Below are 19,549 nucleotides of genomic sequence, written 5' to 3' on the forward strand. Positions count from 1 at the left end.
TTTACTTTCATGCTACAAGTGATACAGATCATGGCAGTTTCAGAATTATAAAAATTTTGATTTCATTTGAATTAGAAGGAAGGAAAGGAAGAGATGAGAAACTAAAAGTAATTTTTGTGTAGTGTGTGTGTGTGTGTGTGACTTCTCAGGTACTAATTTTAATGGCAAAGCTAAGTGGGGGACTGGAAAATAATGCTTGCCTGTAGCTGCCACTTTAGGAAAGTAGGTTCCATTGGTTTATCAGCTTTTTATAAGCTGAGTGCCAGAGGATTTAAGAAGTACAGGAAGGATGCCTGCTAAATTAAAGTGTTCAGGACAAGGGAATGGCAGTTTGGGTTTGTGGAAAAGTGACCTGGCAAGTTGTATAATTGTATTTCAATCTTGGAGATCCTAGCTGGGTTGGGCAAGCCATTTAACCTTTCTGGCCTTCAGTTTCCTCATCCATAAGATAAGGTATTTAAACTATGCAGCTTTAAGACCCCTTTAAATTCTTTAAATGATTTTTAGCCAGATTCCGTTTTTTTTTTAGTTTTTTCCCCAACAGTCTCTGCATTCCAGAAAATATGTCTTCTTATGGGCTACAGCTGTCCTGTTGAGAGAAAAAATCTCTGAGCTATGTAGTTAGGTCAGTTATTTAATCAGTAATTCAAAGGTCAAAATGTGACAAGATTAGTTTATCTCTAATGTTTGCCACATAATATGTTGAACCTCTTTTTTCACTTTTTCTGCTTATTCAATTTTCTAGTCTATATGTGTATATGTATCTTTTTCACCCTAATTCATTCCCCTTTTATTTCCTTTTTCATCTTTGCTTCCTTGTCTGTTTCTCCCAACTAGTGACATGGAATTTGGTTGCATTTATTTTGAGTGCTATTTTAAGAATGCCATCATTTAAATATTTATGTTTCAGATTTTAATTTTAAAAGCAAATGAGCTAAATGCATTCTTTTTGGAGAAATTTAATTTGACATCCTCTCCTTTTTGGAAAAGGGGTATGGTTTTTTAAAAAATACCCGTTCTCTCACCATTCCATGGATAGTGGCCATTGGTCTTTTGTCTCCTTTCTTTTCCTTTCTTTTCAAAGATGATTTTAGACCAGCAATCTCTTCAGGAAATTACTACACAGAAATTTTGATTTTGGTTTACTTTTCCTTCTTGTTTTGTTAGGTTTTGATTATAACTAATCAAAGAGGTATTCCCCCCTTTTTTTTGAGGTATCCATTTTTTAAAAACTCAGTTGTCCATTATTATAGATTCTCATGGAAGATACTTATTTTGCCAGCTTATTAACATCACGTGACCCATATATTTGGTAGAAGGAAGAATAACAAATGATGAATACAGTGAATCATACCTCTGCCAGGGTTGGGGAAGTGGGGGAAACCATCCAGAAATAATTATTCCCTTGGTGTGTTTGAAATATAATATTTTGAAGGAAAATTTATGAATATGTAGGAATATATTTAAAGTAGATATATATTTCAAATGTATATATGGAATTTTGTCAAGGGGGGCAATAGTCTTTAATGTATATTTGAAGATATATTTTAAAAGTAATTGACATCTATGTAATCATTTGCCTCTAGTGTACACTGCCATGGGGGACACTATCCAGCCTAAAATTAGAGAGTCGAAAAGATAGTGATGATGGTCCCATCATGTGGGTACGCCCAGGAGAACAAATGATCCCTGTGGCTGATATGCCAAAGTCACCTTTCAAAAGGAAAAGGTATGTTGGATATAAATGTTTATTGCTGGGGTTGGGTATTTGTACATTGGTATGTATGTATTTGTTGAAAGTTGGAGGAAGAAGGAAGGGAAAATTTAAAGTGTAATTGAACTCTAAGTTCAAAAATGGTTACGCATGATGATATAATTTCTTATAAATATCAAATATAAATAAAACGTGAAAATGTAGGAAAGTGACAATAAATTGTAACTAGGAATGGAAAAAATGTCATTCACAACAGAGACAAACTGTTTTGGAATAAATTTAATAAATATTCAGAAATTAATTTAAATATTCATTTTAAGAAAACTAAAACATCTTATGAAGGATATGAATTAAGGCCTAAACAAATGTTTAGATCTGTGTTTTGGATTGGATAAAAATGATAGACCTTTGGAATTTTTAGCATTCCAATTGGACTCCCCCTTCTAGCCCTGGATAAAATAATTTTAAAGTTCATAAGGAAGAATAAATAAAGTCAGCAAGTAGTCTAGAAAGCTGTGAAAGAGAAGGTAAGTGTGAGGGGGACCTTGTCTTTCTTGATATTAAAAATTACTATAAAGCTTAGAAAGATCATTGGAATAGGATAGAGTACACAAATAGACCAAAGTATATTGGGAACTTAATAATGAGATAAGTGGGAAAAGAAAAATTTAATGAATAATACTGGCGTAATTGGGAATCCATTTGAGGGAAAACAAAGGCATAACCTCAGTGTTACACAAGAAGGAAAGGATTTGAACATAAAAGTAAAAAATAAAATTATTAGAGGAAAATGTTTAAGCTTAGGAGAGACCTTCATAAGGAAAGATTAAAAAATATAATGGTAATACTATTTGTGAGAGAAAAGACATCAACAACAAAGTTCGAAACTATGATAGACGGGACTAAAACATTTGTAACATGTGACAGACTAAAGTTAATATACAAAGAGCATTTCTCAATTGAGAAGAGAAATGTAAAACAACCCAATGGAAAAATAGGCCCCAGGCAGTTGATTGTATATTAAGTATACATTAAAAGAATTATGAGATATTATTTTTACCAATTACATTGGCAACAATTATTAACAGAGCAGTTATAATACAGGCTGGTAGGTACGTGAGAAAACAGGATTGTATATATTATTGGTCAATGAGTGAGTTTCTGTAAATCATTTTTTAAAAGTAATCTGAAATAGCTCATAAAGTTTAACATATATATATACTCTTTGAACCAGGACCCCTACTTTTGGGAATTTTGTCCCAAGAAATGAAAACACTAAAGATAAATGTATAAGAATGTTAATTGCAGCAGTTATTATAGTGAGATAAATTTTAAGATGGTCTGAATGTCCATTAATAGGGGAATGGTTGAATACATTTTGTACATTCCTGTTAAAGCAGGGGTCCCCAACCCCCAGGCCACGGACTGGTACCGGTCTGTGGCCTGTTGGGAACCAGGCCACACAGCAGGAGGTGAGTGGCGGGCGAGCGAGCAAAGCTTCATCTGTATTTACAGCCACTCCCCATCGCTCGCATTACCGCCTGAGCTCTGCCTCCTGTCAGCATTATGGTGAGTTGTATAATTATTTCATTATATATAACAATGTAATAATAATAGAAATAAAGTACACAGTAAATGTAATGTGCTTGAATCATCCTGAAATCATCCACCTCCCCACCCCCTGATCTGTGGAAAAATTTTGTTCCACGAAACTGGTCCTTGGTACCAAAAAGGTTGGGGACTGCTCTGTTAAAGAATGTGGTGAAATAGTTAATTTCATAATATGAAATTTTGTCTGTTGAGCTGGAAGGATATCCATGACACTTGAAAAGAGCAAAATGTAGAGTATATGTCCAGTATGAGTCTATTTTTATGAAAAGAAATAAAAAACATATGTATATATAAGAGTATATTTATGTAAGCACAGAGAAAAGTACAGAAAAATGTACACTAGGTTAACATTGATGGGAATGGAGTAGGTGATCCTGGGGGAGATAACGTTGATACCTTCTTTTAGATACCTAAAAATGGTCTCACTGATTATACATTTAAGAAGAAAACAAAAAAGAAAAAACATAGAATAGAGGAAAATGGTCATAGAGTAAATGGTGGTTACACGAGGGCAGGGACAATGTTGTGCTTGTTACTAATGTGTCTCTAGCACCTAAACAGAGTGCCTCGTGCTTAATAAATAACTTTTGGTTGAATGAAATTTTTACAAGTTAATTTTTAAGTTGGTAGTAAATGGTAAACTTGGTGTGTATCTCAATGATTCTTAATTTGGATTTATAAATCATTTTGACAGTCTGAAAGCCTCTCCCCAGAATAATGCAGATACACACAAACTTTTACATGTAATTTAAGAGAGTTCACCAGCCCCTTGAGGAATTCATAATCCTCAGGGATTATAATTCACTGCATATGTGGTCATTTCATATCACGTTTTAGTCTGACCAACTAATGACAACACTGCCCTAAGGCACTGTGCCAAATGCTTTCATAAAGTCTTATTAATTCATGAGAATGTGGTATAATGAGACCAAACTTGTTTGTGTGAAAGCCTGTTAGCTTTCCACAGAAAGCAGCATCATCATCTAGCTTTCTGATATCTGTAAAACATAATCACAAACAGCAAAAAAGTATGTTAAAGCATTGTGTGTGTGTCTGTGGGAAAGTTTGTATAAAACTATTAGACAAGAGCACACAAAAAAAGCAGTAAAGTAGTAGAGATTGAGGGTGGGAAATTAGAGAACCAAAAAGGAAGAGTGACCCTAGGGGATAGACTAGGATGAGACAAGAAAATAACAGGACCGATCCTGATTTGTCTCTGGAAGCAACAGAAAAATTATAATAAGATGATGACTCCCAAATAAATTCATACCCTCTTCCCCTTCTGCAGCAAAATTGGAGAGGGTTTCTGCAGTGAGTGAGGCTGAGTAGTCAGCAGCTTCTGTATGCGTATGGATTCTAGAAGGTGAGCAGTGGAGCAGAGGGCCAGTGGGAGATGTCTGTCCGCCAAGGTGGAGCTAAAGTGTTTTTTTTTTCTTGCCTCCAATAAACCATGCATGTTTTATGGAAGCACTTATTATTGCCTAGTGTTTTCTTGCTGTTTATTTTTTTGGTCTTTTTCTCACTAGAATATAAACTCCCACGGGAGTAAGGAAGTTGTCTGTCTTATTCTCTGCTGTCTTGTTCACTAGCTCCAGTGCCTAGATACTGCCTGACATAGAGTAGGTGTTCTGTACATATAAATGCATTTTAAAAAGTTAAACCTGTCAGTACATCAGTACAAATGTTTGAAGGCAATTAAGCCTTAATATACATAAGCCTTCCTCTTTTGCTTTAAATATATATATGTAATTTTTTTTTAACAGAACTACCAATGAAATAAAAAACCTGCAGTACCTACCTCGAACTAGTGAGCCCCGTGAGATGCTTTTTGAAGACAGAACAAGAGCTCATGCAGATCATATAGGACAAGGTTTTGAACGACAGACTACAGCTGCTGTTGGAGTGTTGAAGGCTGTGCACTGTGGAGAGTGGTATATATTAACTACTGCTATTTAATGGCTTCTAAAATTTTTCTTGGGAAGTTTTTCAGTAATTCTTCTTACAGTGGGGGAAAAATGTTTCATTTTCCCTTGTATTTGGATATCCTAGTTGTATAATTTCACTAAAGATTTTCAATTGCTAGAATGTAGTTTTTATCTTTTGGGCTTGACTGAAAACAGTTGTCTTATCTTAAGGTAATGGAAAACCTAAGGTTCACTTTGTGCTTACTGTATGCCCATTTACAAATGTGCAGTTAATTTTTTCTACTTTTAGGCCCAGATTTATTATAGAAGGAGACTGAGGCTCAGGAATATCAAATAATGTTATCACAGACATATAGTTAATAAGCAGTAGAGCTGAGTCTGATTTCAGAACGGTCTGACTCCAGATTCTTGTGTTTTTTCTTTATATTGTTTTTAACTTGCTGTCTTTCTGAGGTGTAGTATCTATTAAGTATTTGTTTACCTTACTATATTAATTTTTTCTGGCTTTGCTTACAGGTTTCACTGAATCTTTTGGTAGATTAGAAAAATTGATAATTTTCTTAAGGAAAATGGAGAATATACTTCAGGTGGTAATCCCATACATTAAGAAAATTTCCATTTATTCAATTGATAAAACACACAGAGCAAAGCTATATTTATACTTAAGATAACTTTGCTCAATTAGGTTTTATTTTCAAATTGAGTATTGTTTGGGTATGAAACTTAAGTTGGAATATGCTGTTTTGCTTATTAAAGCAGTTGAATTAGATACTAAGTATGCAAGAAATTTTTCTAAGTAAAAAGAAACTATAAAATATATTATGAAATATACTGAAAATATAAAATGTCAGTATTGTTGTATTGATTTCTAAGATGTTATGAAAAATATGGCCTGTATTTTCTACATGAGGAAATTTGATTTTCAAGGGCTGTGAATACAAGATTGATCCTTTGTTCAAAAGGGAAAATTTAAAGTAATATTTTATAAATTAATACTGAGTGGGGAGGCCAATGTAAACTGACCTTCTTTCTTAACACAATTGAAGCTTTATCAATTTCAGATATACAGAGTAGCTAATACTGAGCTAACCATAAGAGGGCCTTAGGAAAATGACTCTAATAGTTTATAATTCAATAATAATAATTTATAATTGTGTTTAAGTTAAACGGTAATTGTCAAGTATCTGTGGTTGTTCCCATATAGTTTCTAAGCTCTTACTATAATCTGGCTTAAAGTACTAATTTTGTCAAAGAGTAAAGGCAAATTTGTCTCTGTGGAAGTCATTACAACAAACTCCTGTTTCAAAATTAATGAGATTTTTCTTGAATGTTTGGTATAAAAGATTTAAGAGTGGCATCAAAATTTACTTAGAGTGAACTCTGATTATAGATAGTATTCAATAAAATTAGCCGTATATTTATATATTTTTTCAGAGATAAATACTTCTTGCTTCTTGGCCTTAACTTTGTTTAAATCTCTCTTAAGCTCCTTTAAGTTATTGTTGGTATATGCTTTCTTCTCCACTTTATATGTGATTTGATGTTAGATTGTGTCCTGTTCTTTATAGGTCCATCACAGTTCTCTATAAATAGTTATTGAATGAAAAAACACTTGAATCTAGCAGTTTCACTGTGAAAGGACTATGGTCAAACTATGAATATATTAGGTGGCCAGATTTAAGAATATGCTTGAGACAGATTTTGGAATGAGATGTTGCTAGTTTATGAGTTTTCTCAGTAATGTAAAATACAGTCTGGGTTTTATACCAATGCTGCTTTAATCTCTTAATACTAAAGATGGTAAGAAAATAATTTGGTTGGTGCTTGTCCTAAGACAGTTTCATGACTCTGATGCAGACATGGTTTATGATCCCTTTATTATTATTACTTGCTGTTAAATTAAGCTATACTAAAGAAATTGGTGCCTTCTCTTAATGTTCTCCTTATCTTAGTGTTTTGAGTTCTCTTTTTCTCAAGGAGATATTAGGCATTAGAGTATTAGATTCTTGACTTTTATCTTAGAGCCAGACTTAACACCAGTGTGAGGTAAGACTGAGATTGATTTAGATTACAAAGAAATCTTAAACTAGATAGACTTGTGAAGTGTTGATCACTTTTATGTCACTTTTTAGTACTAAGAAGATAGAATTCACATAGATTTATATATTTAAGGTTGCTTCTTGAAATCTAGTTTTTTGAAAAAATCAACTATTGAAGTATAATTTATGTTCAATAATACACTTGTTATAAGTGTACAGTTTGATGTGTTCTGACAAATGTATATAGCCATGTTACCACTAAAAATGTTACCACTAAAAATGTTACCACAACTAAAATATAGAACATTTTGTTTCCTTCACATCCCTTGGTGGTTAATCTCCCCCCATTCTTACCCCAGCTCCAGATTTCTATTAATCTGTTTTCTGTCTTTATAGGTTAGTATTGCCTAGTCTAGAATCTCATGTAAATAAAATCACATGTTGCCTGACTTCTTTCACTCAGCATAATGTTTTTAAGATTCATCTGTATTGTTTATGTGTGTTAGTAGTTCATTCCTTCCTCTTGCTGAGTGGTATATCGTTTTATGGATATATCACAAATTTATCATTCACCTGATGATAGACATTTGAATCATTTTCAGTTTGGGGTTTTTATGACTAAAGCTCTTATGAACATTCCCTTATAAGCCTTTGTGTGCATATATAATTTCATTTCATTTCAGTAAATATATAGAAATGGAATTACAGGGTCTTAGAGTAAGGCAAAATAATTGTGTATAGAGATAGTTCTACATCTACAAAAGAAGTACTAGAATTTGTCACAAGATAAGACAGTATTGAAAAGTCAGTTGTATATATTATAATTGTATATACTAGCAATAAACACTTTGAAACATTTTGAAAATGAAAAGGAAAAAATAATGCCAACTTGTAATAACATAAAAATTATGAAATACTTAGAGATAAATTTTTTAAATAAATGACTTATACTGAAAACTACAAAACACCAATGAGAAAAATTAAATAAGACTTAGAGAAATGTTAGCGATATACCTTGTTTATAGATCGAAAGACTCAATAATATTATTAATGTCAGTGTGTTCCTTTTCCCCACTTTTTTTCTTATCTTTTTTAGCATTTCATTATACCTCATTTGTTTACTAGTGGTTGCTCTAAAGTTATCATAGTGTCCCTCAAATAATATTATACATTTCTATGTAATGTGTAAGAACTTTCAATAGTATACTGCCATCTCTCCCTGCCCCCATTTATGGCCTTTCTAATTATTATTATACATTTTGCTTTATATATGTTATAACATGCACCCCCCCCCCAATATGTTTACTTAATGCTTAGTTTAGCATTAAGGAATTATTTCTGAAGAGATTTTAAAAATGAGAATAAAATATATTTCATATTCACTAATAGTTGCACTCTACATTCCTTTGAATAGATCCACATTTTCATCGAAATATCATTTTCCTTCAGCTTGAAGAAGTTCTTTAACATTCTTTTTTGTACTGGTCTTCTGTTGACAGATTCTCTCAGTTTTTGTCTGAAAGTGTTTTTATTTCACACTTTCTTAAGGATATTTTGGGGGGTATAGAATTCTAGGTTGACTTTTTCTTTCAATACTTTAAAGATAGTCTGCTTTCTTCTGGCTTGCATTGTCTCTGATGATAAGCCTGCAATCAATCTTACCCTCTTTCCCTGTATATTAATGTGATGCATGAGTTTTAGATTTTCTCTTTATCATAGTTTTAAATTTATTTATTTATTTATTTATTGGCTGTGTTGGGTCTTTGGTGCTGCATGTGGGCTTTTCTGTAGTTGTGGAGAGCAGGGGCTACTCTTTGTTGCGGTGTGCAGGCTTCTTATTGCAGTGGCTTCTCTTGTTGGGGAGCACGGGCTCTAGACGCACAGGCCTCAGTAGTTGTGACACATGGGCTCAATAGTTGTGGCTCACGGGCTTAGTTGCTTCGTGGCATGTGGGATCTTCCCAGACCAGGGCTCAAACACCTGTCCCCTGCATCGACAGGCGGATTCTTAACTGCTGCGCCACCAGGGAAGCCCTATCAGTGGTTTTTTAAAATTTGGTTATGATTTGCCTTGGTTTGAGTTTTTTTTGGGGGGGTGGTATTTATGTTGCTTGGAGTTTTATTCCAAAATCCATTTTGAGCATCTTTTGTAAATATGTATTTGTGTATTTTTAATTAAAGAATTTGGGGATGTTTTAGAATTGTATTTAAAGACACTATTAACCTCAGCAAGTAGGGTGGTAACAGTTTATAAGTACTTTTCTAATGAATGTCTATTTTTAAGTGTTATTTAGGGATTTTTGGTGTCATTGCAGCTACGTGTGTCTATATTGAAAGAATGTATTCTCTTCCCCCCATATTTATCTCTAAATTTTAGGTAGTATTTTAAATTTAGCACTTAATTTGTTGAGGTATTGACCTTAACTTTAAGAGTAAACACTTACTTTTTTGATTTGCATAATTAAGCAATTCAAGTCAATTTAATTTTTCAAAATCTGGTTACATATAGCTCTAATAAAATGAGGTGAGGCTGCTCTTGGAAATCCTTACCTTTGCAAGAGCCCTGATGACATATTTGCCTCCTATCCCTTAAAATTCACTTACTCTTATCCCTTCAGGGAGAAGGTGTTTTTAGAACATGAGCTCTCCCTTCTCCATTCCTTGATCAATGAATAAGGTTTCTGCTCCGCTATACATACATACATATATATATATATAAAATAAAAATAATAAAATTAGTTGCTTTCATCCATATTTAGGTTGAAACTTATGGTGTGATTCCTTTGTTTAAATGTGTAAAGTGGTCTTCTAATTACAGTTTATTTCTAAGATAATACTTTGGTTTGACCATAAACTATTTTTGCTTTGAATAGGATTTAGCAGCATGAAACATTAATGGCCGACTCTTCATTATCTCATGTTCTTTTGTAGGCCTGATCAACCCCGAATAACCAAAGATGTAATTTGTTTTCATGCTGAAGATTTCTTAGAAGTAGTTCAGCGAATGCAGTTAGATTTACATGAACCTCCACTGTCCCAGGTATATTTTAAACTATTATTATCTTCAGTTTAATTTTTATTGTGGAAAAGACTTATTGGTATTTCTTATTATGTTTTGTTTTAGTGTGTCCAGTGGGTTGATGATGCAAAACTTAATCAACTGAGGAGGGAAGGCATTCGCTATGCCAGGATTCAGCTGTATGATAATGACATTTATTTTATTCCAAGGAATGTTGTTCATCAGTTCAAGACAGTTTCAGCTGTGTGCAGTTTAGCATGGCATGTTCGGCTCAAGTTATATCACTCACAGGAGGACACTGCTCAGAATACAGTTACTCATGAAACAGGCACATCACCAGATTCCACATCATCAGTTCTGGGACATCACACTGACAACATGATTTGTGCTGTGAGCAAAACCTCCTTGGATTCTGTTTTTTCAGACAAACTTCATTCTAAATATGAGTTACAGCAGATTCAACATGAACCTATTGCATCTGTAAGAATCAAGGAAGAACCCGCGAATGTGTATATTCCTGAAAAGACTGGAGCACCAAATAATATGGATGGCAAGAATGTTAAAACAAAACTGGATCATGTTCAATTTACAGAATTTAAGATTGACGTGGACTCTAAATTTGAAAATAGCAACAAAGATTTAAAGGAAGAGTTATATCCTGGAAGTCTCATAAGTCTAGTTGATACAAGGCAACATAGTTCAGCACATTCAAATCAAGAGAGAAAAGATGATGACATTTTGTGCTAAATTTGTACATACCATTTAATATTCTTTTTTTTCCTTAAACCTAATAATGTAATAAAGATTCATGAATTCTGAAAGCAAGCCAAGGACTTGCTCCCAAGTCTGTTACAAAATTTAGTTTATGTAGCTTTGTAACATTCCTCAGTGCCTGTCCATAACTGTGAAGTATCAAAGCACTTAGGGCCAGATGCACTGTAAACATTGCAGGTTTAAACAAAAGGAGTCTTTAAAAAAAATCATTTGAGTTGGAGTTGTAGGTTTTAGAATAGAGCTGACATTAATACATATATATATATATATTTTGTAATATGAGCCAGAATTCTTTTTTGACAATTTAAGGCTTTTCCATAGAGCTTATTTATACCTTTTTTTTTTTAATTTTAAATGTGTCAGCACTGTAGTGTAAATAGCTTTAAAAAATCTTTTTAGTGTGATTTATACTGAAATGTGAGCCACTTAATAAAGGTTCATAATAAATATGTTTTCTGTCGGGTCTGAAGAAAAAACTGACAATTCAGTTAAATCATTTATTTGATCTTTTATGTTTCTGCTGGTATATCCATTTAGAGTGCTAATGGAGTGCAAATGTATGTATTCAAATCTAGTGAATATTTAAATTTCCCACACTGTGCAAGCATTTTTAAAACCAAGATTCAGTTATGAAAGCATATTTATATGTGTGTGTGTATGTATGGGCATATATATATGTTATCATGTTTTGCATAATTTCTTTAATTGCTGAATGAGATGAATATGTGAAACTTCCTATACGCCCTGAGATACATTTTTAAATATTTATATTCAACATTAAGAAATCAGTTTAGGTAATAGAAACAATTTTATAAGTTGGGAGAAATAAGGTCTGTTAGTGATACCTAATCCTTCTAACTAATGAAGTTATGTGGCCAGATTATACAGCCCTATTAACATGAATTTTCTTTGTAGTGTATGGAATAAGAAGTTGAGAAAATATTCTTACTAATCAGCACCTATACTATACCTAATAGTAGCTGAGAAAAAATGTTCATTTATAGAAAGTTTAATTCTGAGCAGTTAAAATCCTTTATTACATTTTTCTTGAGGAACAGGAGGAAAATATGGCAAACACAAATTATTAAAATAAGGGCAGTGACTCAGCTGCCGTATACAGAGAGAGAACTAACAAAATAAGATTTATTACCTCATCTTTGTAAGCATCCCTCTCTCTACCCTAGCAAGGTAAAAAACTTAGAGTTTTTTGTTCGTTTGTTTTTGGTTTTGTTTTGTTTTGTTTTTTCAAAAGAAGCTCTAGAAAGTAAAATTGGAATAGGAAATAGGATTGCCAGTGCCTAGCTAAAGATGATTGAAACAAATCTCTTAAATAATGGCGTTGATTCAGATTGCTTCCACTGCTGTCATTAAAAGTCAAACAAGGGCTTCCTAGGTGGTGCAGTGGTTGGGAATCCGCCTGCCAACGCAGAGGACATGAGTTCAATCCCTGCTCCAGGCAGATCCCACATACCATGGAGCAGCTAAGCCCGTACACCAAAAAAAAAAAAAAAGTCAAACAAATGTCTTTAATGTATGCGTTCATGTTAGGGACTCTGCTCATTGTGAATCTGTTTTCTTTTATTAGAATTTGGTATTTTTCTGGGCTCATACTTTGGTTGATTGCTTTCAACTGAGGTTCTTCGTGTTGCCTTTTGAGCTAGTGTTGCTGTTTCCATTTCAATGGTTTCTGCTCTGGCCTCATTTATGGTACCCATAAAACTCTCTGGTAGAGGCATTTCACCAGAAAAAATAAAATACAGCAGTGATGTCATTTCTGGCCTCCAATTTAAAAGGGTAGACAAGTATTGTAAGGAAATCTCAGTGGTTTGTAGGAAATCAATATATTTGCATCATAGGAATTTTCATGGAGTAAGGAAAGTATAAATCATGAACATGTAAATAGGGATTTTGTTTTATATATTGCTTTCTTATACTGCTTCTCACCACCTTAATCTTCTATTTTAAGCTAAATTTATGTATTTGCACCTAACTTTTTTGGAGACAAAAGTTTATAACAAACCAGTATTGAAAATTGAGAGAGAATGTGGTAAAAATGTTTAGGTTTTTCTTTCTTTAAGTGAAGGGTGACATATTTAACAAGGTTTGTTTTAGCTCTAATTTTCCAGTGTCATACACATAGATTCATGAGGCCATACTGTAACAAAATGTCTTTAGGATATCCCTCCAAAATATATGAGCCTTAAACTTTTAACTTGAAGACATATCTAAAACAACCAGAGTGGTTGCTTTTAAGTGTAGATGCCTATATAACCTATAGCCAAACTCATATTTTGAAAATTTAATTGTTTTGTAAAATGCATACATCTCTGTGGGGGTGAAACACAAGTCAGTGAACCCAGATTTCAAGATACAACCTTGTCACCTTGTGTAATGCTTGTGTTCCTGTCTTATAGGTTTTAATTTAAAAATTTTCTTCAGATGCAGTCTGAGAACTTGTTGGCTATGTTTATTACATACAAATAATTTTTATTTCAATATTGCATTATATTAATGGTTTTCTAGTTAGTACATTCCAGTTCTTTATCCGAACACAACTTTTTTGCTGTTATTTCTAATTTCTTGGACCAGAACAATAAAGTACTTAAGATATAGTTTCTCTATGAACTTATGCTATGTAGAATAAACAGTTGTTATGTAAGTTATTAAATTGCTATACAGACTTTTACAAAAAAAACTAAGGTACCTCAGTGGTGTCTGCTACAGTAATTTTTTTCTTTTTAATTATTTTTGTTCATATCCTTTTAGCTAAGTAATATATATTTCATACTCAGGTTAGCTGGTTAGCTATCAAAAGAATTAAGCATTTGTGATAGTTGGTTGAAAACTTTACTAAAGCCATATTCATTATCTTCTTTGTCACTATAGCTCTTGACCTTAAATAAAGATTAGGTTGATAGATCACACTGTGTGCACGTGTGCGTGTGTGTATAAGGTTATTGGAAATACTGTTTGTTTCCATATATATTCATTTTTAATCCATTCTGTAACTTTGTTGGGGGGGTGGTTATGGAGGGTAGGAAGTATTTTATTTCTTGGGTTAAGTCTTCAAGGTATTCATTAGTGTTCCTGAGTGTAAAACAGGTTTTTCCCAAATATTTACGGCAGGTAAGATCATCTTTGTAAATAGTAGATTAGCACTGTTTGGTAAATTTGGATTCAGTTATTTTTTGGATAATTTCATTGTCATGTAAAGCACATATCTCAGTTCATTTTGCATTTAGCAAAGGTGCAGGATTTATTTTTGAAGTTTGAGAGGAATTTTCCTTGTCTTCCACCTTTCAATAAATACTAAAATTGATAACCATAATTATTTTACATTTGTTTTGTAATTATTTTCTTACAGTTGACATTTTACTTTCATCTCGTCATAGTTAAAAGTTCTTGTTTCTCTGTCTTCAGAAACCATAAGATCTTGAAAGTGATTCCAATCTGAAAATCATTTTTCCTTTCAAAAACTAATTATCAGAAGTTGACTTAGGCCAATAGAGAAGAATATTAATGGCATGATAAAACTGCCTCCCTTCCCTCTAGTTATGACTATTTTTAATCCCAGGAGGAGAGGACAAAAGTGCCATTGTTTTCAAAACAGTTTTAGGTTGATAGAAAGTGATGTGATGGGTTTTTTCTTTAGAGTGGTAGAATAGCTAATTCTTAATCTTCCTTCTGTTTATCTACTTTAATATGTAAACAAAATTTTACTGGTGTTTAGAATGAGCTATTTCAGGAAAGAGTTGTTTCACATGATTGGCTCTGAGAGTATATCTCAGATAAGAAAAGTAAGAGGACAACTCAGAGGTATAAAATCCTTTATCTCTGTCCTGGCTTTTCTGTTTACTTCTCCCTGCAACCCACTGCATATTGCAGATGGGAATGACAGCTTTTTAGAATGTTAAGCACAAGGAACCTAAAAGCAGAGATGTCTTTCCTTTTTAAGTTTACAGACGTTGTATATCTGGGAGGACAGGGAAGGGAGGGAGCAAACATCTTGCATTTTAGGTTATCTTCCCTTCAGGACTTCAGAACCAGTCAGGGAATGTGAATGACCTGAGAACAAAATGTGGGAAACAGAATTATGTTAACTAGAAATTAAAAGTAATACTTACTACTTGTATGCTTTATTACTATTATCTGTCTTCCAAGAACTGCACTTTTAAAATATGAGAACTCTAGATCCTTCAATACACTTTGAAATTTAGAATTTATGCATTTGTTTTAAATGTTAAATCTTTATACTTTCCTATAAAGTCCATTGCTGTTGTACTACTGAATACTAAGTGTGCAGAAACAGAGGCAAGTCAATATAGTTGCAAATATTTTGCATGATAGTGTTTAAAATTTTATTTAGATGGTTCAATCCCCACCCCACTCTGCCAAGTTTCTTCTTCAGTTGAAATTTTCAACTGTCAGATTTTTGTGTGAAAAATCTCAAGTTTGTCGTTTTCTTAAAAAACAAAAAAAACAAAAACCCCCTTGAGTCTGACTTTTGTTTATGTTATTGTTCCATCTGTCTTCCTGACTGATGAAGTTCTTGGAAATCTGTCTGCTTCACTTCCTCGTCTCACTACAATTTCAGTTTAATCCTCAAATTTAATCATTCAGCTGAAGTGTTTCTCTAAGTGGTCACCTTTTGACTGCCAAATCCAGTGGCTGCATTTCTTAATATTTCAGTTTAACCCCTGTAACACTTGTTATCAATCATTTACTCATTAAAACTCTACATGACCTGTTGTGGGGTTTTTTGTTATTGTTTTCTGTTTCTTCAGATGGCTTCTTTTACCTATCCACCATTATTTAAGGCAGTCTCTATGGTTCTTCCCTTTAGGTCTCTGGGCATTGTCCCTGAACTATCTTCATGAACCCATGACTTGTCAGCCTTGGTTTCTCACTTAATGTCTAATGATTCATGGTATCAAATCTAAATTCTCTTCTCCCTTACCCCCAAGAATTAGCTGTTCCATTCCCTCCTAATTTTGTTATTGCATCACTCTCTCTAAGCAGTCATCTCATGGTAATCTAATTTCTCTACATTTTCCTCTGTGTACAGCTGACACTTGAACAACAGGGCCTGAACTGCGAGGGTCCACTCATACACATACATTTCAACAGATATGTACTACACAATCTGTTGTTGATTGAACCCAATAATGCAGAACCTTGGATATGGAGGGCCAGAGGGCCAACTGTAAAAAGTGGATTTTCGCCAGTGTGGAGGTCAACGCTTCTAACCCCCATTCCAACCCATTATGTTACCACCAGATTAACGTTTCTAAGATAGATATGATTGCTACTCTTAGAAATATTCCATGGCTCCAAAGAACCTTTAAGATGTGGCCCTTTCTTTCCAGCCTTATCTACTACAATTTCTTCCATTTGATGTGCTCAATTTTCAGCTTTACCAGATGGCAGTACTTGCAATTTTCTTTATGTACTTTTAAAATTCTTTGCCTTTGCTAGGGAAAATCTGTGTCCCGTATACACATGGTGAAATCTTACTTTTCTCTTCAAAACTCCAGTTAAACATCATCTCTTTTGTATATCTTTTACTGACCTCATCTGCTCCAACTGTCCCCTCACCTGACAGCTGAGATAGAGCCAATTATTTCCTCTGCTTCTTGTGTCCTTTCTTCACATCATTTAACGTTAGTTAAGTGCATATCAGGTTCTAGCTAAACCATGAGTTAAAAGTTACAAATTTTCTATATTCCTTTGTATCGCCAATACCTAATATATAGTATACTTGGTGTTCAATAAATACTTGAAGGAACAAAAGTTGAACTTTTATTGTGGTGGAAAAACAAATTACGTAGGTTTCTATAATTTAAAAAGTTCATCGCTGACTTAATTGAATTGCAACAGAAAGTGGAGAAAATTAAATCAGCAGGCACTATAAAGACGAAGTTTCTATTTTGTACTTACTACAGCCTTATAGATAAAGTTTAAGAAGATACCTATTAGATATGTAGGCCCATTGGGCAATGTGGAGAGAGTAAGTATTGTAATGTTAATTATATCTGTAAAACTTGCTCAAATTTTTTTCCCTCAACTAGAGATACACTGAAAATTATTACAAATTAAGGATAAATTTTAACTACCTAAAATGATTAAAATAGCAAATATAATTTAAGAGGCACCTAATACCTCATAGTGGAAGCAGAATTTATTCCTAAGTCTTATTTGGCAAGATAAAGTCTGGTTATCTGGCTGTCAGAGAGGCATTCTGATTGTGTGTTCTCTCTCTATTGACATTATAAATAGACATTCAAAAATTGAAAATATTGAACCAAGATGGTAGCATGCACTAGTTTTGTCTTTATTCGGTTACAGGAGTGGGACAAGGACATACAGGTGGCACATTTTCACAAAGTTCTGTAAAGCCACTTCACTGGGATGATATGCTGAGGGCATTTGTAGCAGTACAGCTGTGGGTCGTTAAAGGGGGATAGTACACTTGTATAATGTTAAGAAATTTCTTCACTTAGTCTATTTCTCACATGTAAAATAGGGGGTAATACCTATTCTGTTAATTGATGGTGAAAATTAATGACAGAACATGCCAAATGCTTACCTAGCACATTGCTTGTCATGTCCTAGGTGCTACAAATGTTAGCTTCCGATCCTGGAATTAACATAGTAAAAAGAATAGTTAGAAGAGCTGTGTGCTGGGTCACCCTAATCATTTCAAATCTTCCTTACATGTCTTCTGTGTATTCCTGTCTGTAACTCTGGGCAGAGGAAAAAGTTGCATCAAGGGGCCAAAGACGAGGTATGGTGGAGGTAGGACATCAAAAACAAACTTCTTTCCTAGTTCACTATTTTGCTCAGGGATGGCAATTCAAAATCATGTCATAGACTGCCTTTTCCTTATATAAGTGAATTACAGATTTGTGTTTGTAGTATATAGATTATAGTGGTAGTAAATTTGCTTTATGGTATAAGATTACCAGTGTGGTTACAGTATGACTGGCTAACTTGAATACAGGGCAAGCAAAATGAGAGTAAAATATTGAAGTGTAGATCCCTCTCAAGTTTTTAATCCAGTGTTGTCTTTATCTAGCATCTGATAACTGGTATCTTCTGTTGATGCTATTTTTCTTTTTCTTCAATAGGAAACCTATTTGTGGAAATAGCATTTGGAGTTAAACTTCTCCATTTACCAATGACCATGGGCTAAATTGCATTTCATTTATCAGGGCTTTAGTTTTTCCATCATTATAATGAAGAGGTTTTTTGTTTTTTTCCTGAATACCTTCATTATCTAAGTCATGAATTCTAAGGACACCAATAATACTTTGAGGAAGAGTGATGTTTACTGTGTAAACATGGCCAATCAAGGTTAAAGGAAACTCCTTTGTTTAATATAATGCTAAAGAACTCTGATAATTTTCCTCTCCTTAGAAAGAAGTAATTTGTCTTGATGCAGATGCATAGTAATATGCCTGCCCCTATATGAAAATGGCTCTATGGTTTCCTCTCCTTTTTTGGCCATCACTTCTGTTCATTAATCACTATCAGATCCTCTTCACTTATTTGCTGCGTCGTGAAGAAGCAAAGTGGAAACCAGCTGACCAAATTCTAAGGTTAATAATTCTTAAAATTATAGTAAGCTGCAGCCCACGGATACACCTCTACTTCTTGAAGCTTTATGCAACTATTTCTCTTAATGCTTGAAAGCTCTCCATTGGTGGATTTGTGGTCATGTTTCATGTGGTGATGGATGGTGCCACCACATCTGGTCTCTATGTTCATGAAATGTTGAATAAGTTGTGGATCCTATGAATATCTATTTCCTACTTTCCATATTTTTAATTCTTATAAAAAGTTATTTTGTTCACACATTGCTTTTACTCAGAATTTTTGATAAATATTTGCCCAAACCAGATTAAGTTACTTCTTGTCCGTGGTGACCTGGAACTAAATGGCTTCACTAAAACCTTTCAAATTTAAGTTTCTTTCTTAAGGCAGAATGTGTTCCTTTTATAAACACCATCAGTAAACATCTCTATTACAAAGGAGTATCCTATAGCTAAAACCTAGGGGAGAATATTTTTCTGCCATACTTATTGTTTATATATTATTACATTAGTTTTGCTTCCTCCGTCTGTAAGCATAATTTCTTTTATTTCTTTCATTACTTAATGTTCTAAAGTATATTCCAACTATTGAGGCTGTGATATTGTGATTTATAACAAGAAATACATATCTAATCTTCACCCCTGTTCCTGGCACAGAAATTGAACACCTTGGAATTTCCTAAGTGATAAGTGTGATTAAGGAGCCTTTTGAGCTTATGTTAATGAGGAGACTTTTGGAAAGCTCCTAGGTAACCAGGGGAACCAACCTAGTGATGAAAGAGTTGAAACCTTCAGTCCCCCTCTCCCCACCAGGGCTGGAGATTGAATTCAATCACCAGTGGCTACTGATTTAATTCATCATGCCTGTGTAATCAA

General features: G+C 33.6%; 1 protein-coding gene across 1 annotated transcript in view; it reads left to right on the forward strand.

The window, feature by feature from the left end:
* RSBN1L (round spermatid basic protein 1 like) overlaps nt 1-14,403 on the forward strand; it is a 73,121-nt gene extending 58,718 nt beyond the window's left edge. Inside the window, exons 5-8 of the mRNA XM_057731122.1 lie at nt 1,587-1,729; nt 5,089-5,256; nt 10,220-10,328; nt 10,413-14,403. Of these exons, the coding sequence (XP_057587105.1) occupies nt 1,587-1,729; nt 5,089-5,256; nt 10,220-10,328; nt 10,413-11,054 (1,062 nt within the window). The 3' untranslated portion in view covers nt 11,055-14,403. The remainder of the gene's footprint in view (nt 1-1,586; nt 1,730-5,088; nt 5,257-10,219; nt 10,329-10,412) is intronic.
* The last annotated feature ends 5,146 nt before the right edge of the window (nt 14,404-19,549 follow it).

Source organism: Hippopotamus amphibius, chromosome 4 (genome assembly GCF_030028045.1).
Source record: "Hippopotamus amphibius kiboko isolate mHipAmp2 chromosome 4, mHipAmp2.hap2, whole genome shotgun sequence".
NCBI lineage: Eukaryota > Metazoa > Chordata > Mammalia > Artiodactyla > Hippopotamidae > Hippopotamus > Hippopotamus amphibius.